Consider the following 25,869-nt stretch of genomic DNA (forward strand, 5'->3'; position numbering starts at 1 on the left):
CACTCTCTCGTTCTTTTTCTCTCTGTCTCTCTCAATCAGCCTTTCTCTGTGTCAATCAATCTTTCTCTCTCTTGGTCTCTCTCTTTCACTCAGTCTCGCTAATTCTCTCCAAATCTTATAGTGGCTGTATTGCAGGAGTTGGCTGAAGTTACATGGAAGTTATGAAAAAGCAAACATGCCATTTCTGAGGTTCATATTATCAACCCTAGCTTTGACCCATTGAATTCTGAAATAATTTTCTGGCATCTCCCTTGTGTAGATTTGCTGATTTTTGATGACCTCGTGACATGGTCGCATTCCAAACGCTGCATCGTAGTCGGGAGTCTCAGAGCACTGAAGCATTCTTTCCACCTTTTTAAAAAGCTTTTCTGCATTATTATTGAATCTTGTACCTTTCATTCAGCCATTTCAACTTAAAACTTTGCTTTAATTTATACCTGGTATAAGATAACACTTGTTATTACATCTTTGAAGCTGTAACAAGTTAAATTAAGAACTTCTATTTGTTATAAGGGCTCCTCTCTTATTGCCTGGATCATTCTTCACTGTTTATCCTGGAAGGGTTTTCCTTCCTTCTGGTATTAGGTGCAGGTAGCCGCACACATTCCTGTCTTCTACAGTGTGATTCTGAGCTTTGTCTAATGTGTGTTACAGTTGTCCCTCGACATGGCTTGCAGAGTCTTGGCAAAGTGGCTGCTGCCCGGCGCATGCCCCCGCCTGCAAACCTTCCCAGCTTAAAGGCTGAAAACAAAGGAAACGACCCGAACGTGACCATCGTACCAAAAGACGGAACAGGATGGGCAAGCAAACAGGAGCAGCAGGACCAAAAGAAGTACGGTTGTTGAGTTACTTAAAATAAAACTCTTCTGCCTCCTTCCTTTGGCAGGGAGGAATAGGAATCTTTCCTGAGGCACTGGTATAATCTTAATGGCTGCTCAGCTAACATGGAGTGACCCTGGTCTGGAGTCTCCTGTTTCAACTGTCCAACGTTTGCATGGTACAGCAGCAGGAAATGGGGTGGGGAGAACCAGTTCACCATCACTGTCGCTGCCATTGTGACCAGGAGCCTTTCTCTCCCTGCTGCAACAGGGTGGAGAACAGTTATTAGCCCCTCACCCCATCCCCGATCCCCAGTTTCTTGTACTGCTGGTGGGACCATCAGGGTTAAGGAAGGATAGTATACTGTGGACTCACAGAACAAGTCCCCTCTTTCATGTATTGGAAGGAGTAGGCCTACTCATGGCCACTTCTTTCAGCCTCAGCATCTACTGAAGGCCTTACTTCTCTTCCAGAAGTATTTCTTCATATGCTGGGAAAATTCTCCTGGAAACTTCCTGTTCCCTAAGCCGCTGCAGCACGCACCTTTTTCGGAGACCTTTATTGTAGCCAAGTTAATTTATATCAGCAACCACATTACCACAGGTGTTTGTAGAAACCAGAAATTATTGGAACTTGTGCTAACAGAATTTCTATGGTGAATGGGACTACGGACATATGTGGAGCCAGGTTGCCTCATGTTGTCCCTGATGTAGAATTGTAAACAACTACTAAAAAATATAAATGCTGAAGCTGATGGATGAACAAGACCAGGTGTGAGTTAGAATACAGACATCAAAGCTTTAGATGAGCTCAAGTTTATGGCGATTGGAAGATGGGAGGCTGACCAGGAGAGGATTGGCATAGCCAAATCTGGCAGGAACAAGGGGATGAAGCGGTGGGCGATGAGGAAATGGCTGAGCTTTAAATAAGTGTTTTGCCTTGGTCTTCACGGAGGAGGACATGAATAGTTTGCCGGATAATAAAGATAGAAGGATGGTAGGAGTTGAGGGCCTAAATGCGATTACTGTCACTAGCGAGGTAGTGCTTGATAGACTAATGGGACTGAAGGTAGACAAGTCCCCAGGACTGGATGGAATGCATCCCAGGGTTGTGAAAGAAATGGCAGAGGTGATAGTGGTTGCCTTAGTAATTATTTATCAAAATTCACTGGACTCCGGGGAAGTGCCGGAAGATTGGAAAACGGCTAATGTTATGCTGCTGTTTAAGAAAGGTAGCAGACAAAAGGCAGGGAATTATAGGCCGGTTAGTTTAACATCTGTAGTTGGAAAAATGCTAGAATCCGTCATCAAAGAAGAAATAGTGAGGCACCTAGAAAAGAATGGTTTGATCGAGCAGATGCAGCACGGATTCATTAAGGGGAAGTTGTGTTTGACGAATTTATTGGATTTCTGTGAGGATGTGACTAGTGCGGTAGACAGAGGGGAACTGGTGGATGTGGTGTTTTTAGATTTCCAAAAGGCGTTTGATAAGGTGCCTGATAAAAGGTTGCTACAGAAGGATAGGGTGCATGGAGTTGGGGGTAAGGTGTTAGCGTGGATAGAGGATTGGCTGACTAATAGGAAGCAGAGAGTTGGTATCAATGGGTGCTATTCTGATTGGTGACTAGTGGAGTGCCACAGGGATCGGTGCTGGGGCCTGAACTATTTACCATTTATATAGATGATCTGGAGGAGGGGGCTGAGTGTAGGGTGACGAAATTTGCTGATGACACGAAGATGAGTGGAAAAGCAAATTGTGTGGAGGGTGTGGAAAGTCTGCAGAAAGACCTGGATAGGCTGAGCGAGTGGGCGAGGACCTGGCAGATGGAGTATAATGTTAGCAAGTGTGAGGTTATCCACTTTGGCAGAAATAATAGTAGGAGGGATTATTATTTGAAAGGCGAAAAGCTGCAGCATGCTACGGTGCAGAAGGACCTGGGGGTCCTTGTGCACGAGTCGCAAAAACCCAGTCTGCAGGTGCAGCAGGTGATCAAGAAGGCGAATGGAATGTTGGCCTTTATAGCGAGGGAGATAGAATATAAAAGCAGGAAAGTCTTGCTGCAACTGTACAGGGTACTGGTGAGGCCGCAGCTGGAGTACTGTGTGTGGTTTTGGTTGCCGCACTTGCGAAAGGATATATTGGCCTTGGAGGGAGTGCAGAGGAGGTTCACTAGGGTGATACCGGAGATGAGGGGGTTGGACTGTGAAGAGAGACTAAATAGACTGGGTCTGTACTCGGAGCATATAAGGATGAGGGTGTATCTTATAGAGACGTATAAGATAACGAAGGGGATGGATAGGGTAGAGGTAGAGAGATTCTTCCCGGTTAGAAAGGATAGCAGGAGTAGAGGACACAGCCTCCAGATAAGGGTGGGGGGGGGGCTGCAGTTTAGATCAGAGTTAAGGAGGAACTTCTTCACTCAAAGAGTGGTGAATCTCTGGAATTCTCTGCCCATTGAAGTGGTGGAGGCTACCTTGCTAAAGGTTTTTGATAGACAGGGGAATTAAGGGTTATGGGGAGAAAGCAGGAAAGTGGAACTGAAACACTTCAGATCAGCCATGATCTTATTGAATGGCAGGGCAGGCTCGAAGGGCTAGATGGCCTACTCCTGCTCCTATTTCTTATTTTCTTATGAAGCTAAAATAAACTTGGCAGCTCGTTTAAATTGAGCCACACTTTGAAAAGTTTTCCCATAGGCCCATCTTGTCAATGAGTTGGCTAAAATCTTTGATTTACGAGTGGCACGGTGGCACAGTGCTACCTCGCAGCGCCAGGGACCTGGGTTTGATTCCTGGCTTGGGTCACTGTCTGTGTGGAGTTTGCACATTCCCCCCATGTCTGCGTGGGTTTCCTCCAGGTGCTCCTCTGGTTTCCTCCCACAGTCCAAATATGTGCGGGTTAGGTGAATTGGCCACGCTAAATTGCCCCTTAGTGTCAGCGGGTTAGTAGGATAAAAAAGTAGGGTTATAGGGATAGGGCCTGAGTGGTGCAGACTCGATGGGCCATATGACCTCCTTCTGCACTGAAGGGATTTTCTGTGTTCTGTTAGAACTAGAATTTTGAGGGAAGTTCCATTCTTTTTTCTGTTGGGATACCCTGCAGGATAGTGGTTTTTGCTGACCTTGCTGTCATTGTGTTTTGCAGTACCGGTGCATCAGCAGTACAGCAGCCGGAGTTGCCATTGCAGCCGGCTTCACAGACATCTGTCTCCAGTGTGCCAAAGCCAGCACCAGTTCACGAGGTAAGAGCTGAACGTTTTGGTAAGCCTGTCGGCAGTGCGGGCGAGGGGGTGGGCCCAGTGTGATGCGAGAAATAATAACGCTGTTCTGATTAAGATGGGTTTCTCCAATACAAATCACTGGCTTAATGCATGAGTTGAAGTCTGTATAAAAGCCTATTAAATGAAAATTTGATGCAAGGAATGAAAGATGAGAAATTTGCTCCAAGTTGCAATAAAAAAAGGGCAATAAAAGGGTTGCAGCTGGTCAGCATTGCAGTGCTTCTCTGCTCAGATTTGCATGTGAAAAGAATCGCATTGGTGATGGTGGATGATTGCGATTCAGAATTGAGAGTGGCTGCATCTGGGAGCTGGGTTCTTTGAGCTGTTTTGTTGCCTGAAATTTAATGAACTTTCTTCCTCTGACGATCGACAGAATACAAATTCAGCACAAGGTGGAGTAAAGTCATGGGCACAATTGAAGGCAAAGTCAGCAGGACCAGGAGGTGGTGAGTTCGTAGATTGTAGATCGTAGAATCATACAGGAGGGCGTTTGGCCCATCGAGTCTGCACTGACCACAATCCCACCCAGGCCCTATTCTCATAACCCTATGCATATACCCTTGCTAGTCCCCCTGACACTAAGGGGCAACTTAGCGTGGCCAATCCACCTAACCCGCATATTTTTGGACTATGGGAGGAAACCAGAGCACCTGGAAGAAACCCATGCAGTCACGAGAAGAATGTGCAAACTCCACACAGACAGTGACCCAAGCCGGGAATCGAACCTGGGTCCCTGGCACTGTTAAGCAGCAGGGCTAACCAATGTGTCACTGTGCCGTGACTTTGTGTATTCTGGTAACTTTGTCACTTTTCTGATAAATGTTATAAATCTACTTAATTGGATTGAATTATAGTATTAATAAGCTGTGTGTTTCCAAGAGCATTGGATGTATTAATTTTGCTGTGCACACAGGCCTCAGTACTTCAAAATATAATCAGTCTCCTTTAATGGGCATATAAGTCAGCTCAACTGATTCCTGGGAGGAAAGGGTTATTTTATAAGGAAAGCTTGGACAGGTTGGGCCTGTATCCATTGGAGTTTAGAAGCATGAAAGGTGATCTTATTGAAACCTACAAGATCCTGAGGGGCCTTGACAGGGCAGACACTGAAAGGATGTTTCCCCCAGTGGGAGAGACTAGAACCAGAGGACACAGTTTTAAAAGAAGGGGTCTCTTTTCCATTTTTTAAGATGGAGATGAGATTTTTTTCTCTGGGAGTTCTCTTCTTCACACAGCACTGGAGGCCGGGTCATTGAATATTTTTAAGACTATGAGTTGTTTAGATTCTTGATTGACAAGCAAGTCAAAGACTGTAGGGGATAGCTAGAAAAGTAGAGTTGGAGTCGCAATCAGATTTAGGTATGGTCTTGTCAAATGGTGGGGCAGGCTCAGTGGACTGAATGGCTTATGCTTCTAATTCATGTGCATGTACATATCTATGTAATTCACACACAGTGAAAACCAAAACCAGTACCCCAGGATTAATGTTAAACCCATCATTGTTTCTTCAGACCAGACTTCTAATGTTTCATCATATTATCCCCTCCCAGTCCTTTCATAAATATTATGATCTTAATTCATGCTTGATGTAGGATACTGAGCCTCCCTTATGCCTTGCTGGAAGCTGCTGGGCTTAACTTAGAAATTCTTTACAGTGGCTCCTGATGTCAACCAAATTTGCAGCATATTAAAAAAAGCAGGGAAATAGGGCACCAGTCGCAGGCACTGAAGGGGAATATCTTCCTAAAGCACCTTGAACTGAGTGACTGCCCACTGTGCTGAAATATTTATTAACACTCAAAAACCCAGGCGCCTATCCCATGCTGAGGCCCCAATGTTAGCAGGGAGGTTTTCTGAATATGGGGAGAGGGGAGGAAGATAGTGGGGTGGGGTGTGGAGGTGTGAGTGCATGGTGAGCTTAAGGAGCTCTTGTGAATGTATTCCTGCTCACCTTGACCCACAAATACATATATTTATATTAAATATAAAAGATGTCAAGGTGGCATAGTGTTAGCACTGCTGCCTCACAGTGTCATGGACCTGGGTTCGATTCCTGGCTTGGGTCACTGTCTTTGTGGAGTCTGCACATTCTCCCCATGTCTGCGTGGGGTTCCTCCAGGTGCTCCGGTTTCCTTCCACAGTCTGAAAAATATGCTGGTTGGGTGCATTGACCTGAACAGCCACCAGGATGTGGCGACTAGGGGAATTTCGCAGTAACTTCATTGCAGTTAATGTGAATCTTACTTGTGACTAATAAGTAACCTTTAACTTTATATTTCACTTGAGGTCTGGGGGACTCATCCGGCAACCTGTAAAGCAGGTTTAATTTGAGTCTTCTATTGCCATTAGAGATATAATTGCCAACTTGCATGGGAGTGTTTTAGTTGTTGACTCTCTGTCTAGCCTTTCTTAAACCCAGAAGTGGGCTAGTTTTGGTCAGATTTGAGTATTTTAAATATCTCATTCGATTTCAACCCACGCGTCCTGGGGGTTAAAATTACTTCCTAATTCTTTTGCCCATCACCACATCCTATTGACCTACCTTGCTCCCTGATTTCCCAGGTGTTTAATTTAGAAACGTCCTGCTCAAATTCTTGCACTGTTTAATCCCACCTATCTCTGCTGCTTCCTCCACCTTAATGTTCCTCTGTGCTGTCTGGCACTCTCATTCTCTCCATTGGTGACAGATCCTTCAGCCCTGATCAGGAACCTCTATGGTTCACTGACCATTGGTGGTGAGCATTGCTCAGCTCTCTTCAGTATGGACTGTACACCCCAGGAAGCATAGACAGAGCTTGGAAATTGTAATGTCTTATATACACCTGGGCTCTGTTTGTGATTGACTTTTTAAAAATCATTATTTGTTTTAGGCGGAAGAGGATTAAACAAGCAGTTACCATTCTCTCAAGAGGAATTTCCAACGTTGAAAGCAGCTGGAGACCAGGAAAAGGCTGGAAAAGAAAAGGACACCACAGATCAGTCATATGGGCCAGGACCAAGCCTCCGCCCACAGAGTAAGGACCACAGATATATGCAATATCTGAAACTCCTACTGGCATGCAGACATTTACTAGGAGTGTTTTGTGGCGTGCGGTGTTTATACAAGTGCTGAGTGACAGAGAGAGAAATGTGCATCAAATTCCAAGGAGAGGCAGTAATTCCACTTTCAGTTTCTAACTTGCATTAGGTGAAATGATGACACAGCAGCTGTGTTTGCCCAAACCACATGGCGAGCCCCAACTTGCCAATTGGGACAGGATTTCACTACATGATTCTTAGTCAAGAGTCCAGTTTGGTACTAATATTTTTAAAAGTTCTGAAATACTGGATGAAATAGCTAAGTAACCTGAAACCTAATAAACGGCCCTATGAACTTTACATTGAGCCCTTATCTGTTTTGCAAGAGCACATTTTTGTGCCTTCCCAAACAAGTAACCCTGTTGTTGTTTCCTTGAAGTTTTTTTTTACAGATTTGTTCCTCCCAGAACGAATAAACCAATCTGTTAAGTAGGAAACTGGGTAGAAAGGTTTTAAATAACTCTGCATGAAAGTGGCTCAAGCGAAAACTTTCTTAGTTAACCTAGTGTGAATATGAAACTACTTCCTATTAGTGCTGGTGTGTAAAATACATCACTGTAATGAGATATGTTTATCTGTGACACATGATTTATTCCTTAACTTAAAACCTGTTGTGAAATTATAGATGCAGAAAGCTATAATTAGCTGTTTTAAATTGCTTTGTGAAGAAAATCCAACCATGTTGTGCTCAATATCTCTCACATTTAAAGAAAGAAATAGAAAGTATCTGGTCAAGGCCTTGTCAGGGATTCCTCATTTGTGGAATGCTTTCCCATAAAGTTAAGTGATGATTAAATTCAGAAACCTAGATGAGTCCCTGGTTTAAGTTGGCTGATCCATTACATTTGCCCTCGATCTTTAAACTGTAACCACTGGAATATATCTGATATGCTGCCCTATTTGAAGACTCAGCCACTTTATTGTGATACAGCTGCTTACTGGTCGGTTACGTTTTGGAATTGAGCAGTTGTGTTTCTCCTTGCAGATGTAGCCATTTGGAGAGAGGGTGGTGGGCGCAACCTGAACCCCACGGTTGCACCTGCCCCACCTCCGACCGAGGTAGAAGCCAAAAGCTCAGACCAAGAAGATCCAGTGCACACGCCAGTGACGTCAAGTGACCCAAAGGAGCCTTCGCTGCGTCCTGCTACTCCACTGAGGAGAGGACTGGGAATACCACTGCAGACGGGGACTCACCAATTCCCATCCACTTACCGTGATATGTTGCCTACGTTTGTAAGTTGATGACAGAATCAGTAAACTGCCTGTGGCGTTTCCACAATTCATGCATTTTTATATTACGTTACGATGAAATTGAGAATCATTGCAGAAACTTGCTTCACAGTGACACCTCAGAGCCCAAAACCTGCAGCTAAGCCATGGTAACAGACCAGAATTGAAGAGATATGTTGACTTAGTAATTTACTCTGATAACCATTGATTACGACCACAGGAAGAAAAGTTTGTGAAAAGGATTTTTAGTGTGGAGAATATTCCAAAAAATGAAGGACAGGGAGAGACCAGCTTTTTAAACATTCTTTCCTGGGATGTGAATGTTGCAAGGCCAGCATTGCTTGTCCATCTTTGATTGTCCTTGAGAAGATGGTAGGGAGCTGTATTCTTAAATGCGGTCCATCAAACCTGCCCCACACTCATTATGGATGAAGAATCATAAGCAGGCACTTCCTGTTTCCACCCACCCCTTCAAACTCCTGCAGTGTAGTAATGTCCTTGGACAGGCACAAAATCTCTAGGACCAATGTGGCATGAAATACTCTGGTAGAAATCCTCGTTGGCCCCCCATAGCAACCAAAACCCAGTCCAGGAGACCACGTAGATCAAGTGTCATCTATAGAACCAATTAGCTACTATTTTAAAAATCTACCTCTCTGGTTTTCTCAGTAAGAATGAACCGTACCAGCTAAACAAAGTGAATGTATTCAATAGGGATGGAGAAAGATTGTACGATCAATATAGCTTCCAGGTCACTAACATCATGAAGAATAGTGTTCCAATGGGATTTCCCTGTTAATCTTGTTTATGGAGGATAATCTACATTCAGAAAATGAAAAAGGTGATATAACATCAATGCCAACAGCTCAAGTGCCAGCAGTTATGGCAGCTGATGTTCTGATCTGATACAAGAAGGATCGCTATTGGAAATAATAAAACAATCAGTTGCTATCTTTTCTGGGTCTCTTGCCAATTCTGTACAACTTTTACCCTGAGTGCAGTGTGGAATTATGTAGGCCTCGTTTAAGTTGTGCTGTTTACCAGTTGTTGTATTCACTTTTTGCACTGTGTTTAGCTGGAATCTTTAACTTCCCAAAGACAGTATGAACTTATATTGGTCCTGTCCACTTTTATTCTCTCTGTGGGGCTTATTGCTCATTGTGTCTGGGGGCTTTTGTTCATTTTGTGTGGAGGTTGCTGTGGGTGCTGTCGGGGGGGTGTTGTGGGCGCTGTGGCGGGGTCATGGGCCCTGTCGGGGGGTGTTGTTGTGGGCCCTGTCGGGGTAGTGGGTGCTGTTGGGGGGTTTGTTGGGGGTTGCTTTGTGCACTGTTGGAGGGGGGGTGTTGTGCATGCTGTTGCAGAATCTTTATACACAAGGGCTTACTTCGCCTGTTGATGACCTCTTTACCAATGTTTGGAATGGATTTTCTGCCCTCTGTAGATGTGCACACCACAATCACGGGGACCTCAACCTACCCCAGTCCTTGGTCCACAAGGATCCTTACAATATCCATTCCAGCCACCTGAGCCAATTAGGTAAGAGCTTACATGTTTACGTCCTGTGTATTTAATATTAATGTTTGGAAGCTGTGATTTATTAGAACGTTCACAGTCACAGATAAATTGGGCTAGTCAATTTTTTAAACATGACCTATGAATATAAGATAGGATGAAACATCTGGATGGATAAATTGCTGGGTATTCTGATTGGACTGTAAGTCCCATTATCCAAACAGCATGTTTGTTGCAGTATAAAATGGAAGGAGCATGGTGAAGGACAGAGGTTGCATGTTGTTTGCTGAGATTGCTTGCATTCTTGCTCCAGTTTGTCTCACCAAAGCCAGCTGCCTGTATAATTCACTCCAGTATTTGATGATTAGTCCAGGCCTGATGTACATTTCACCCTTTAATTACCAGTGTGTTTATTGACAGATATCCCCGAGGAGTAACGCGCCCTTCTCGCCCAGCCAGGCCTGCTCGGCGACCTGGTGAACCGACCGATCGACCCGCCATCGTTAATCCTGATGATCTGAAGGAACTGGATCAGCTGGACATTGAAACAGAAGATGGATGGGCAGGTGAGAGAAATCAAACAACTTCCTTGAACTTTAATTAAGTGCCTATAATCTGCACTTTTGTGGTTACATGGAGTAATTGGTTTCCCACTGGACTTGATCTAATTTGTAACGTATTGCGAGTTAACACCTTTGTATGGACAGGGAATGCTCAGTGCATGGATAGGTGTCTAAGAATCTGGAGGTGTAGAGCAGAGAGTTGGGTGGCTATTCATGTAATTAAAATTGCAGTGCTGATCAATTGCAGATCTAGAAAGGCTACAGCACAGACTGAAGAACAGCTTCTTCCCTGCTGCCATCCAACTTGAATGAACTTACTTTGCATTAAGTTGATCGTTATCTATACCCTAGCTATGACTGTAACACTACATTCTACACTCTCTCATTTCCTTCTTTATGAACAGTATTCTTAGTCTGTATAGCGTGAAAAAAACAATACTTTCACTGTATACTAATACACGTGACAATAATAAATCAAATCAGAAGGAGGCTATCAGCCCATCATGTCTGCTGGCCATCGGAAGAAATAGTTCACCTAGCGTCAGTCACTCTCCCCTGACTTTTCCCAGTAGCTCCACACTTCTGTCCTTTTCAGATAATGAACTAACACTGTTACCTTGATGGCGAGCAAGTTCTTTCAGCAACCCTTTGCAGCCCTTCACATTCATCAACAGTCAAAACCGGCCTTTAAGAGAAGAAAGCGCCACTAGGACTGCTTGGTTGGCCTCTGTGGTCTGCAGTTCCAGGGCCCAAGACCATACAGCACTTGCAGGGTGCGGGCTGGAGATTATTAAGTCAACGGGTCTTCGGAGCATCCCCGATTGTTCCAAACAAAAATGCAATAAAATTTAGCTCATCAGCTGAACACTTCAAAGAAAATGCCTGATCTCCTAACAATGTAGGACTTGTGGTTTGTGTTGACAAGTGCTGGTGGTACTATCATTATTTCACCAGGATATATTGTGCTTTGCTCAAAAAAAATATTGAAGTGGTTGAGAAGCAGATTTCCACTATCTTGCTTTTATACTCAGGATTGACATATCTGTGCTTTCTGTGAATTACCTGATGAAGGAGCAGCGCTCCAAAGGCTCATGTTACCAAATAAACCTGTTGGATTTTAACCTAGTGTTGTGAGACTACTTACTGTGCATTTTTTTTGAGTGTGTTTAAATCTGGCAGTCCAGTCTGACACCCTCACCCTCACTTTCTCTTTATTCAGGTGAACATGAGGAAGTGGATTACTCTGAAAAGCTGAAGTTCAGTGATGATGAGGATGAAGAAATGTCAAGAGAGAGAAAAGAGAAATGGTTCGTATTTCACTTAGAATTGATTCATAAGCCATTTGATAAAATATTTGTGAATATTTTCTGATACAAAAAGTTGCATTCGTATCTGGTCTTTTGTGACTTCAGGACACCTCAAAGCACTTGGCAGCCAGTGAAAAACAACCCTGATTCCATTCCCAATATTATCCACCAACTTCCCAACTTCCTTGACCTTGATACTTGGTGATGTAAATACTTCCCTCTCCATGAGCATGTCCCCCTTCCCTTTTAAGTCTGCTAGCAGTATTGCTCCCTACAAATAAATATCCTTGCAATCCACAGTCCCATCTCCAAGCTCTCTTCTCAGTCATTGAGCATGTTGTTGTCTCACAGATCTTTGACCATTGCTATCTCAGCTCCTTGTTTGAATTGCTCCAGTTGGGTTTCCACTCTCCCAAATCATCATTGACATGGCCCAAAACACAGTCACCAACAACACCCTTCTTCTCACCTTCCTTGACTCTGTGTCTGGTATATTTTGATTACACCTCTACAAATAAGCACAAGTTATTGAGTTGTGTGTGTTAGGCCATCTCTAAAACTGAGCAAGGTGGAATAAGTCAAGAACAGCTTCTTTCCTGCTGTCATCAGACTTATGAATGGTCTGGTCACACATTAAGCAGATCTTTGTCTTCACCCTGTCAGTAACTGCCACGTTACATTCTCACCCTATCCTTTCCTTTTCCCCTTTCTACTCTGTGAGCAGTATGCTTATCTGTATAGCTCGCAAGAAGCAATACTTTTCACTGCATCATAATACATGTGAATAATAAATCAATTCAATTCAAGTTGTAACTGGGAATTGTTGCATTGAGCTGTCTCATTTGCAATACCTGCATGAACACAAGATAATAGTTTAACACTCAAAAACTTTATACCCTCTAGGGAAAGGGACATGAAAATGGTACGCCAACGTTCTTTAAATGCTAAGCTTGAAACAAAGATGGAGCCCTCCATGTGCAGTGAATCCATTTGGAGTAACCCATTACCCTCCAGTCAGTCAAACCATGGCCTGCAGGATCCTGAACCTCGGTGGAACCTATCTGCTGCTGAGACAAGGGTATTTTCAGTTCACTTATCCAAGTTGTATTTGTTTAGTTGTAACCGAGTCTGTTTAGCTGAAAATACCGGTTGAGTAAATGTTTCAGAGTATGGTTGACCATCTTTGCAATTAAATCCCCGACTGCATTGTCATCTGTACCATGTGCCTCATGACTGGCAGAGTCAGGTTTTTATTCAAATCACTGCTGATATTTAGCACCAACAATGTTAACATCATTTATGCAGTCAAAGCGCTGACAAGTGCATGGATTCAAAACGCAGATAGTAATTATTAAAAAAAAATACTTTCCCTTGGATGCACCCAGCTGCTGTCTCCTCCAAGTATAGTCTGGTTGGTATTGAAAAGCTAATGTTCAGATTGACTGCTGTAAGAGGCTGAGGCTTTGTCAAAGTTACCAGCAAAATGTTTCTGTTTTACTTCCATTGCTTGTTGCTATGAAACTGTATAATTACATGAATTCGGATGGAATGTGTTATAGAATCAGTTCCAATTTCTCAGTTTGTTTCTTGGATGAGGTCTGTAGGAGTGAAGGACAAAAATGTGACTGATATCCTTAGATTTCCAGTATTACGTCTTGGAAGTAGCAAGCATATTGAAGTTGTAGAGATACAAAACAGACTCACCTCCACTTGCTGGTTCATGAATCGATCAACTTTCATGATGTGCTGCTATCCTAGTAGAGTCATACAATTGTAGGTCAACGAAAGAGGCCTTTTGGCCCATCATGGCTATACAGCCTTATGAAGAGCCATACCTAATTCATCTCATTGTTTTGGCCACCCCTGCACATTTCTCCTTTTCAAGTCCAGTATGTGTCCAGTTCCATTTTGAAAAATATTGAATCTGTTTCCACCACATCCCAGATTATAAATAAATTGTTGCAATTAAAAAAAATCCTGACTTTCCTTTCATTTAACCTTAAGTTTATGTCCCCTGGCTCCCCTCCTACCATCTCCTCTCCACATAAGACAGTGACACAGTGGTTAACACTTTTCCATCTTACAGTACCAGGGACCCAGGTTTGATTCCCGACATGTGTGGAGTCTGCATGTTCTCCCCATGTCTGCATGGGTTTCCTCTGGGTGCTCCGGTTCCCTCCCACAGTCCTAAAGATGTGCTGGTTAAGGTGCATTGGCCATATTAAATTATCCCTCAAGTGTACCCGAACATGTGCTGGAGTGTGGCGACTAGGGGGTTTTCACAATAACTTGATTGCAGTGTTAATGTAAGCCTACTTGTGATACTAATAAATAAACTTTAACTGAAATCCTTCATTTCTGGTAACCTAATAAATCTGTCAGTGCCTCTCTAAGTCATGCACCTCCTCAAGAGCAGCCCATTGCTTTACCCATAACCCTGCAATTATATTTCCTTTTTAATTCATTATTCATCCTTGAATTAAATTTGTTCCTGCTGTTCTTTTGGGCAGTGTATTCTAAATCATCTTAACTCACTGTATTTTTTTAAAAACCTTCTTTCCCTTCAGCTTTTGTTAATGATCTTAAATTTTTATCCCTCTGATTATTGACACTATTGCTAGTGGAAATGGATTTTTCTTGCTCTATCAAAAACTATTTGTGATTTTAAGCAGTCCATCAAATTGCTTTTTAATCTATCTCTCTAAGGAGAATAATCTAGAATTATTTTAAGAGGCCTTCCCTTTAAGTTGGAGGTGAGGAGGATTTTTCTTTCCCTCAAAGGGTTGTTGGTCTGTGGAGGCTGGGTCATTGAATTTATTCACAGCTGAGCTTGATAGATATTTGGTAGACAAAGGAGTCAAGGTAGGAGGAGGCCATTCAGCTTACCGCGTCTGCACCAACACTCCAGGCTCCCCATTCTCTATCCCAGTAACCCAATGCATTTAGCCCATTAACTTCCCAAACCTAAAACATCCTGGGACAATGCAGGGGCAATTTAGTTTGGCCAATCTGCCTAACCTGCACATCTTTGGAGTGTGGGAGGAAACTGGAACACCTGGAGGAAACCTGCACAGACACGGGGAGAATGTGCAAACTCCACACAGACAGTCACCCAAGGCTGGAATTGAACCTGAGTCACTGGCGCTGTGTCACGATGAAAGTGGAGCAGAGACCAAATTCAGATCAGCCATAATCTTATTGAGTGACAGAGCGGACTCGAGGGGCTGAATGGTCTATTCCTATAAGTTCTATTTTTCTAACCTCAACTTCTCCAGTCTCTCCGAATAACCAAAGTCAGGTTGTGGATGTTTCATTGTTGGGTGTGTTGAAAGCTGAAATATATAGGCGTTAGGATTTCCGAGAAGCCTGAACATGTCCAAAGAGGAGGCACGGTGGCACAGTGGTTAGCCCTGCTGCTTAACAGTGCCAGGGACCCAGGTTCGATTCCCGGCTTGGGTCACTGTCTGTGTGGAGTTTGCACATTCTTCTCGTGACTGCATGGGTTTCTTCCAGGTGCTCTGGTTTCCTCCCATAGTCCAAAAATATGCGGGTTAGGTGGATTGGCCATGCTAAATTGCCCTTTAGTGTCAGTGGGATTAGCTAGGATAAATGCATGGGGTTATGGGGATAGGTCCTGTTTGGGATTGTGGTCAGTGCAGACTTGATAGGCTTAGTGGCTGTCTCCTGCATTGTAGGATTCTCTGAGTAGATCTTTCGGACTCCAGGGATGTGGGGAGCATGTTGGGAAAGTGATGTTGAGACAGATGATCAGTCGTGGGCAGGCTCAAGGGGCTAGTTGGTTTACACTTATTTCTATTTCTTACATTTGTTTTTGTAAATCTCTGCACCTGTTCCAAGGCCTTGACAGTTCTTCCTAAAGTGTGCTGGTAGAATTGGATGCAGTATCCTAATTTGAGGTCTAGCCAATAATTTACAAAAGTTTAGCTTAATGACCCAAATTTTTCCTTTATATGCATCAACATGATTAAATATGATGCAAAGTAGTTTTATTAAAGAGCATTTGTTCCATAGGATCTGCTGGAAAGATGATGTGAAGCATAAGTATCGTGTTGGCTCACCCGGGGAAAATCAGTGGCAGAAAGCTTGGTTCAAACTAACAGGCAAATTCCAACCTTGGGCAGTGGCCACCCATTCCCGCTGCCAAATTCTGAAACCCCTTTCATCCTGAATCTTCCCTTATCACAGACCATTTATCATTCTTGTTGAAAAATCCTTGCTTCTTCATGCGCATCGTCTAGGAGGAAGCTGGGTCCTGTATTTTCAACATCAAAAGCTTGCACTAACATTGGGGAACATAGGTTTTGTGCTCATGTTCTTTTAAAAATGTTTAAAGTTTTTAAAAGTTTATTTTCATTTGTCACAAGTAAGCTTACACTCACACTGTAATAAGTTACTGAGTGAATATAAGCCCCTAGTCGCCACACTCTGGCGCCTGTTTGGCGCACTGAGGGAGAATTTAGCATGGCCATTGCACCTAACCTGCACATTTTTGGACTGTGGGAGAAAACGGGAGCACTCAGAAGAAACCCACACAGACATGGGCAGAATGTGCATACTCCACACAGACAGTGACTCAAGCTGGGAATCGAACTCAGGTCCCTGGAGTTGTGAGGCAGCGGTGCTAACCACTGTGCCGCCCCGTTAATTTCTTGTTCTTGCCGCGACTGTTGAAGCACGAGTTTGAGGAGTGGTGGTGGGAAAGGGAATCAGACTGGACAAAGCAAGTTTGACAGGACAATGAATTATTGAACCTTGGAGCCCCACAGAATCAGAGTTTCGGTTTAAATGTTTGCTTGGTCAGCATTTCAAAAGCTTCATCTCTTACATTTCTTTCTTCAGGCTGGAGTCTTCCAAAAACTAACGGGAGTCAATAGATGGGCAGATGCTCACGTTGAGAAAGACGAAGTGTGGCGACAGCGGCCAAGTTCTGGCACCAATGAGCGCTCTGAGGCGTTGGAAAGAGTCAGGAGGAGGCGGGAGGAGGAGGAACGACGGGCCCAGGAAGAGCGATTAGCTGCCTGTGCTGAAAAACTGAAGAAACTTGATCAGAAACGAGGAGTGATAGAAAACTCTGTTAAATTTGATGTACGGAAAAAGGATGATGCTGAAGCTAAGGAGGGCAAGGACTCAGCGTCTCTGTCTGCACAGCAGAAATCCTACCCCGAGAACAAGCAGAATTTATCAAAAGGTACTGATGCCAGTTCTGGATTTGAAGGATATTCTTATTTAATTGGCATTGGAGCCATAATTCACAATGGAACATGAATAATTTTACTGATTGGTTATAGGCAATGTTCTCCTTCAGCCTTGTTATTTCTCAAAATTATTGTTAAATATAAAGTGTTTAAGTTTATTAGTGTCACAAGCAGGCTTACATTAACACTGTTACTGTGAAGTTACTGTGAAAATCCCCTAGTCGCCACACTTCGGTGTCTGTTTGGGTACACTGAGGGAGAACTTAGCCCGGCCAGTGCACCTAACCAGCACGCCTTTCAGATTGTGGGAGGAAACTGGAGCACCTGGAGGAAACGCATGCAGACACAGGGAGAATGTGCAGTGATCCAAGTCAGGAATCAAACCCAGATCCCTGGCACTGTGTCACCGGGCCTTGTGATCATCAGAATCATCAAATCTTGCTGTTGTTTTTGTGCACATGTGCCAAGCTTTTATTTGAGAGACTTAGTTTGAGATATTCAGTCAAAAATGGAAATTTAGCCCAAACGGCATATAATCAGTAATTTGATCACAGTTACAATTATAGTGAATCAGCCTTTAATGAATTAACCCAGAGAACATTGTATATGATTTGCATGCAAAAGAATAGCAAGCTTGCAAATTACAAAACTACAGCAACTCACTTTTTGGGATTTTCACAGTAACTTCACAGAATCATGGAATCGCACAGTGCAGAAGAGGCCCTTCAGCCCATCGAGTTTGCATCGATGCATGAAGTACACTGACCTACTCATCTTATCTCACTTTGCCAGCACTTGGCCCATAGCCTTGAATATTATGATGTGCCAAGTACTCATCCAGGTACTTTTTAAAGGATGTGAGGCATCCTGCCTCCACCACCCTCTCAGGCAATGCAATCCAGTCACCACATGTTGAGTTAAAAAAAAGTTTTTCCTTAATTCCAGCCTAAACTTCCCATCTTTCATTTTTAACTTGTGTCCCCTTGGAACTGACCCTTCAACTAAGGGGAACAGCTGCTTCCTATCCACCCTGCCCATGCCCCTCACAATCTTGAACACCTCGATCAGGTTGTCCCTCAGTCTTCTCTGCTCCAATGAAAACAACCCAAGCCTATCCAACCACTCTTCATAACTTAAATGTTCCATCCCAGGCAGCATCCTGGTGCATCTCCTCTGCATCCCTTCCATTGCTTTCACATCCTTCTTATAATGTGGCAACCTTCATAACAATGTTGATATAAGCTTACTTGTGACACTAGTAAATAAACTTTATCCAAAGTTCAGTCTCAACACTGCTGCTATGGATGATCATCTTTTGTGAAATGTGCCAATGTTGCAATTCAACCTCTGATTTGTTCGACCAGAGTCACAGCTCCTTTGTTAATACTTTGTCTTTCACAGGAGGAAACGTCCCAAGGTACTTGGCTGCGGAGCAGATTGCTGAGCAGGATACAGTGAAGTTGAGGAGGATGGCCGATGGCACAGTTGGTGGGTAGATCTCGAGAAGGTGGTGAAGAGGTTTACTGGGAGCATGGGGCTGAGAAATAAGGATGGCGGAGGGCAGGGATCTCTTCACTTGAGTGAGTGGATCTATGGGACAGTGAGTAAATTTAAGGAGGAGTTAAACAGATTTTTAATTGGTAATGTGTTGAAGGGTTATGGGGGACAGGGAGGGGAGGGTGGAGGCAGGAAAATGGAGACATGGAACTTACCAGCCATGATCGAATGGTGGAGCAGACTCAGTGGTCCAATTCTGCTCCTATATCTTATGAACTAATGAAGGGATTTAAAGGCGAATAGAAGGGAGGTTCAAGGAATTGTGGAGCCTCTGATGAGCAAGACTACATTTCATACCTATGTTATATATCGAATACTGATACTTTGGGTGAGGTGAATGAGCTGGGTTTTATGAGGGGAAATATGAACAACAGTTTGAAGAACGTTTTCTCCAGTTCTGCCTGCCATAATTTGCACATACTTCAATTCAGAGAGTGGAGTCTGCTAACCAACTGTCGAATTTCTGCTGTGGCAAATTTCAGAAAAATGTGAGCTGCTGACAGAGCTTCCTGTCGAGGATAAGGTGAAAAAAGAAGTTGCTGCAGCAATTACAGAAACTGAGGATGATAGCAGCAGACAGGGAAATGAGCCTGCACTACCCATCCAAAACTACAGCAAGTTCCACAAGTCCCTGCCTCCCAGATTCCAGCGACAACAGCAGGTATCTCCAGTAGCAATAGCCAGCATTTTTCCAATATGAATTTCAAACCGTAATAGGAAAAGGAGTAAGTCACTTAACACCAATTCAACCATTCAGTGAGGTCAGGCTGATCTGTGATCTAGCTCCACCTTTGCCCTTAATACCTTGAGTTAACAAAAATCTATTATTCTTGAATTTTAAGTTAACAATTGGCCCAACATCAACCCCCTTTTGTGCAAGTTTTCTCCACTACTATCACTCATTGTATGTAGCAATCCTTAACTCCTGTCAGATCTGGCTCTAGTTTTCAGACCCATAGTGTTGGACACCTCAACCAGCAGAAATAGTTTCCCTCCCTCTCTCCTAGCAATTTCCCATGATTATCGTGAAAATTTCAATCACCAATCACCCCAAAGCCTTCTAATTTCCAGAAAATACAATTCTGTCCCTTTGCTTAACCCTTGCTGACCAGGTATATCACTTCTGAGACCACTTTATCTTTCCTAAGAGGTGGTGCCCGGACATGAACACATTACTCTAGTGGTGTGGTCCATCCAAGACAATATAGCAGTATATTTGAACATACAAATTGGGAGCAAGAGTTGGCCACTCAACCACTTGATCCTTGCTCTACCATTCAGCAAGATCATGGCTGACCTGATTTTAGCCTCAGCTCCACGTTCCTGTATATCGCCCCCATAACCTTTCACCCCTTTCCTTTATTAAGAATCTATCTCTCCCTTAAAAATATTCACAGACTCTGTCTCAACTACCTTTTGAGGAAGAGAATTCCAAAGTCTCACCACCCTCTGAGAAAAAAGATTTTCCTTTTCTCTATCCTAAATGGGCAACCTCTTATTCTGAATTAGTGACCCCTCGATTCTCCCACAAAAGGGAACATCATCTCCACATCCAACCTGTCAAGTCCCCTCAGGATTTTATGTTTCAATCAGGTTGCCTCTTTCTCTTCTAAACTCCAGCCTGGCCTGTCCAATGTTTCTTTACGGGACAACTCACCCATTCCAGGTGTTAATCAAGTCAACCTTCTCTAAATTACTTCCAGTGCATTGACATCTTTCCTTAAATAAGTAGACCAATCTGTACACAGTACTCCAGATAGAGTCTCACCAATGTCCTGTGTTAGTTGGGGAGGTGATGGCCTAGTGATATTATCACTAGGCTATTAATCCAGAAACTCAGTAAATGTTCTTGGGCACAGCAGCTGGTGGAATTTGAAATTGATAAAAAAAAATCTAGAATTAAGAATCTACTGATGACCATAAAACCGTTATCGATTGCTGGAAAAACCCATCTGGTTCACTGATGTCCTTTAGGGAAGGAAATCTGCCGTCTTTACCTAGTCTGGCCTATGTGTGACTCCAGAGCCACAGCAATGTGGTTGACTCTTAACTTTCCTCGGGGAACTAGGGATAGAAACATAGAAATAGAAACATAGAAAAACTACAGCACAATACAGGCCCTTCAGCCCACAAAGTTGTGCCGAACACATCCCTAGCATAGAGATTACTAGGCTTACCTATAACCCTCTATCTTACTAAGTTCCATGTACTTAACTAAAAGTCTCTTAAAAGACCCTATTGAATCCACCTCCACTACTGTTGTTGGCAGCCCATTCCACGCACCCACCACTCCCTGAGTGAAAAACTTACCCCTGACATCTCCTCTGTATCTACTCCCCACACTTTAAACCTGTGTCCTCTTGTGGCAACCATTTCAGCCCTGGGAAAAGCCTCTGACTATCCACTCGATCAATACTTCTCAACATCTTATACACCTCTATCAGGTCACCCCTCATCCTTTCTTCAAGGAGAAAAGGCCGAGCTCCCTCAACCTATCCTCATAACGCCTGCTCCCCAATCCAGGCAACATCCTTGTAAATCTCCTCTGCACCCTTTCTATAGCTCCCACATCCTGTAATGAGGCGACCAGAACTGAGCACAGTACACCAAGTGGGGTCTGACCGGGGTCTGACCAGGGTCCTATACAGCTGCAACATTATCTCTCGACTTCTAGACTCAGTTCCTCGATTGATGAAGGCCAGTACATCATACGCCTTCTTAACCACAGCTTCAACCTGATGGCCAGCCAGTGATGCCCATGTCCCACAAATGAATAAAAAAAACTGAAGCAGATCTTTTATGTTCAGTTCCCCTTGCTATAAACGTTAATATTCTATTAGCTTTGCTGATTACTTGCTGCATAAGCATACTAATGTTTTGCAATTCATGCACAAATACAACCAATTAAAAAGTGTAAATCTATTTGTATTTTTTCTGCTTGTGTACAACCAGGAGCAGCTGTTAAAGATGCAGCAGCGACAGCAGCAGCAGGGGCCTGTGATGCCACCCTCGGTTGCACCCTCCCATTCCCATTCACAGAGACATATCTATCCCAGTCCAGTTGCCCCACCCCCTCCACATATGCTTGGGTATGACCCCCGTTGGATGATGATGCCTTCATACATGGATCCTCGACTAAGCCCAGGAAGGCCACCGATTGACTTCTTCCCCTCGGGGGTCCACCCCTCTGGTAAGTCAGTGTAGGTCAGAAAAATACAATTTTCTGATGTTTTCTACCAGTGCTGTCTGGTCTATGTTTGCGTAGCTCCAGTGAAGGCCTCATTAGCCTGTTGTCAGCATGAATGGATCTGGTTACTTCCAGTCCTTCAGAACTTTGAGTGAAAACAGTCTCTCATTGATTCTTGCTCATACTTCTGTGATCTTTGCTCAGTGTAATGTGACTAATATGGTAGAAATTGAAATTCCCAAATTACTGAATTCTATGCAGTGAAGTAGAGTGGTCTTATTTGTCAGTTATTTTGTGATTGGATTGCTGTCACTTCTGAGAAGGAGCTGCATGCATAGGTGTGTATGGATTGTGTTTTTTCTTTCTTCATTTGTCCGCACCTTTCTGGACCACTGCTAACTAGCTGCGACTGTGGTAGCAGGCAGAATGCTTCCCAATTTCCAACCCACAAGACAATGCTCAAGAGCATGGTGACTATTTATCTGCCTTCTCTTAAAGTTTATTTATTAGTCACAAGTAAGCTTACATTCACGCTGTAATGAAGTCACTGAAAATCTCCTTGTCGCCACGCTCCGGTGCCTGTTAGAGTACACTGAGGGAGAGTTTAGCATGGCCAATGTATGTCTTTCGGACTGTGGGAGGAAACCGAAGCACTTGGAGGAAACCCACACAGACATGGGGAGAATGTGCAAACTCTGCGTAGACAGTAATCCAAGTCAGGAATCGCACTCGGGTCCCAGGCGCTGTGAGGCAGCAGAGCTAACCACTGTGCCAACATGCCTCTTCCTCTCATCTACCCACAACCAAAGAGCTGTTTGTTAGCTGTTATTTACCAACTGAGACAAAAGTGCAAAGGAAATCAGATTTATTTTCATGGCAATTCATGAAACTTTAGGAGTCACAGGTCTAATGGTTTAATAAAACAAAATTTAACTTGGTTCCATTTACTGTGTATATTCACTGGTTAAGCAGGGAGGGGATGACGTCCAACTAATTTTCGATCAAAATTAGGTTGTGTTTATTCTAAGAAGGATCTGTTTCTTATAGGAATGATGAAGCCTGTGTTGCGCCCAGATCGCTCAGACAGTGTCACCTCAGGATCCGAGCAGCACGACCGGCCTCCCATTCTGTTACAGGAAAGAAGAACCCCACCTACAGAGCCACAATTCAGCTGGGGTCAAGAGGATTATCCACCTCCTCCAAACCGGACTTTTATGTTAACCTCTCAGAGATCACAAGAGGATAGTGGTACGGAAGAGAGAAATGCTAGGTGAGTATGGCAGATCAATGCTAGCGCTGGTTTATGTTTGATAACTGGCCCACTAAAGATTCTTACTAAGTAAGTCGCAATAGAAGCAATCCCTAATAAGATTTATATGTCCGTGGTCACTGATGATTGAAAATAGTCTGTCCAGAATTTGATTAAGTAAATTTGATACAGACTATATGCATTTGTTCTTTAGTTTAAAAATAGCTTTAAAATGGAATGTGAATAGATCAATGCAGTCTATAAACAGAAAATCTGGAAATACTAGGGCCTTTGAGGAACTTTGACCTGTTCAATAGTTTTCAACAATTTACAAAAATTAGGATTTAAAGCTTGAAGTTTTCACATGCTGTTCTCATCATTAGCCCCTCCAAATTCTTTTTGTTCTTCACTGTCTGATTATTGTATGTTAATCATCTTTGAACTATCTTGGACAGTATCTGAAAGGGGATGACTTGTGAGTGGCCTGCACAGGGCCCTTTGGGTTGCTGTGTGGCTGAATATGCAGCTTACAGGAAACATTGGTTCAGATTTTACATTGTTTGATGTCACCACTGTATTTCCAGAGAGATAAGGAAATGTGAACCTTCTGGGGTCACATGTGTGCGTGCATGCACACACACACAGCCATTATTTGTGATCCTTTTTAATGTTCCATGACTTTTCTTAATTACAGGAATGAAAGACTTCCCACTCCACCTGTGAGGGCAGAACCCATTTCTCAGCAGACCATGAAGATACAGAGAGATCCATTTGAGGAGCAGCTGGAAGACTACAGAGTCGCACCGGCAGACAAATTACTCAATATGGTGCGCCTGGAACCACAGGACCGGCGATCTGATGTAGCTCCAAACACGTCAGCAGTTCTGGGCCGGGATGTTCTCTTCCAGCACCAAACCAATTCCCAGTTACTTCACAAAGAACTTTTCACATCTGAGAGTGAGCAGGTAGGATTGAATGGCTCCCTGATCAGGGACAGTACAGAGACCTCGAAACCAACTGAAAATGTTGAGGAACTGGTGTCTCACACCTGGGATTACGTACACCAGAATGAACCCCCGAGCCCTACAGTGAACGAACACGAAGATACCAGAGAGGAGAAAGGTTTCAGAGCTGAAATATGGCAGACTGATAATCTGCCAAAGAGGGAATCTAAACCTGCGCCCGTGTGGGAGTCACTCAAAGGAAGCCATGGCGAACGTCGTGAGACCGTCGGAAAAATGACAAGCAGACGATCCGGACCAATTAAGAAACCAGTGCTTAAAGACCTCAAAACTGAGAAGGGTGAAGAGACAGAAAAACTGAAATTGGAATCTCTTCCAAAAAGCAGTCACACTAAAACAGAGCAGATCAAAACTGACAGCAAAGTGTTGAAAAGCACCAGTGGGGGCACGACTCCATCATCACAGACTTCATCCTTGAATGTTAGACACGAAATGACCGCCCTGCCTGTGTCTCCAGCTAAATTTGACTGGGAAATAGAGAAGCCACCAAAAAAAGAAAGTAAGGCATGGGAGGTGAGACCAGTGAGTAAGGACAGCATTGATTTTCCTCCACCACAGAGGAGAGGCTGGAATGAAGATGATGATCAGCATAATCTAAATGCCAGAGGCCAGGGGCGAGGAAGGGGCAGAGGACGAGGAGATTTCTATGGCCGAGCTGGAGAGATCAGAGGTTCTTACGGCAACCTGAGCAGAGGAAATCGGCAAAATCCTAAGGATTACAGTAATCCTTTAGACGACAGCCAAAAGAACTCCTCTCGTCGTCGCAACGCTAGTGAGACGCGTAGTGAGGGCTCTGAATATGAAGATATACCAAAGCGAAGGAGACAAAGGGGATCTGGAGCTGGCAGTGAAGGCAACAGTGATGCAGCATTTTCAGACAGAGAGGGGAAGAATATGTTCAAGGACTCTGTGAAGAGATCCAAGAGGGTACCAGCTGATGGACCAATTGTTGGCGAAGCGGAGGACGAAAGAGGGCCCCCAAAAGTGTTTGAGAGGGCATTACCTCCTCGGCTGAGCAACCCCGGGCGAGGACGCAGCTTTGCCCCTCGGGGAATGTCCTCAAGGCAAAACAGAGGGGGGATTTTCAAGGTAAATGGTACTTATCAACTGAATGGTGATGCCTCTACATGCATGCCGCTGTCCAAAAGGCAGCCTCTAAAGGAATCTACAAAAGTACTGAACAGGCCTTTGGAAGTGGCACTGGAGAATACTGGAGAGGAAAATGGAGTTGGAGATAAAATTCTGTTCTCTGGAATCTCAGTCGTGGACGACCAACCACCCAAAAGAGAACGGTCGATGGATATGCCTCCAAGGAGAAGGCGACCTCCCCGGCAGGACAAACCTCCAAGGTTCAGGCGTCTCAAACAAGAAAAAGATGCAGCCACTGAAGTGAAAAGTGATGCCCCTGTTCCTGCAGACCACGGTTTATCAAATATGACTGCCAGGACTGATGAGCAGGAAATGGCTTCTCTGGTAGCTGGCAATAAGTCACCAGACCTGTCTAATCAAAACTCCTCTGATCAAGCTAATGAGGAGTGGGAGACCGCTTCCGAGAGCAGCGACTTTACAGAGAGGCGGGACAGAGAGAACAGAGTATGCCAGAACAACCTACCACCTGAAGTAGACGTGGCAGATAGTGGTCTCGGGCAGAGGAAAGAGTTAGCTAAACGCAGCTTCTCCAGCCAACGGCCAATTGACAGGCAAAACCGCAGGACCAACACAGGCTATAGTGGAAAATCGCCAAAAACTAATGGGACTGGTCCAAGGAATGAGAAGGCAACTGGACAGCCATCAAGGAACAAAAGGTAAATAATGTGGATATTTGATACACTGGGATGAAGTGTTTAGT

General features: G+C 43.9%; 1 protein-coding gene across 5 annotated transcripts in view; it reads left to right on the forward strand.

The window, feature by feature from the left end:
- prrc2b (proline-rich coiled-coil 2B) overlaps positions 1-25,869 on the forward strand; it is a 78,165-nt gene that overhangs the window by 20,794 nt on the left and 31,502 nt on the right. For all 5 annotated transcript variants that reach the window (XM_080212346.1, XM_080212349.1, XM_080212348.1 and 2 more), the window contains exons 3-17: positions 655-832; positions 3,964-4,060; positions 4,473-4,545; positions 6,970-7,113; positions 8,163-8,410; positions 9,849-9,943; positions 10,340-10,485; positions 11,702-11,789; positions 12,693-12,867; positions 16,650-16,998; positions 18,407-18,493; positions 19,045-19,223; positions 21,515-21,752; positions 22,797-23,019; positions 23,693-25,825. In XM_080212346.1, coding sequence (XP_080068472.1) covers positions 655-832; positions 3,964-4,060; positions 4,473-4,545; positions 6,970-7,113; positions 8,163-8,410; positions 9,849-9,943; positions 10,340-10,485; positions 11,702-11,789; positions 12,693-12,867; positions 16,650-16,998; positions 18,407-18,493; positions 19,045-19,223; positions 21,515-21,752; positions 22,797-23,019; positions 23,693-25,825 — 4,453 coding nt within the window. The remainder of the gene's footprint in view (positions 1-654; positions 833-3,963; positions 4,061-4,472; positions 4,546-6,969; positions 7,114-8,162; positions 8,411-9,848; positions 9,944-10,339; positions 10,486-11,701; positions 11,790-12,692; positions 12,868-16,649; positions 16,999-18,406; positions 18,494-19,044; positions 19,224-21,514; positions 21,753-22,796; positions 23,020-23,692; positions 25,826-25,869) is intronic.

This window comes from Carcharhinus amblyrhynchos, chromosome 25 (genome assembly GCF_965287045.1).
Source record: "Carcharhinus amblyrhynchos chromosome 25, sCarAmb.v2.hapA, whole genome shotgun sequence".
Lineage (NCBI taxonomy): Eukaryota > Metazoa > Chordata > Chondrichthyes > Carcharhiniformes > Carcharhinidae > Carcharhinus > Carcharhinus amblyrhynchos.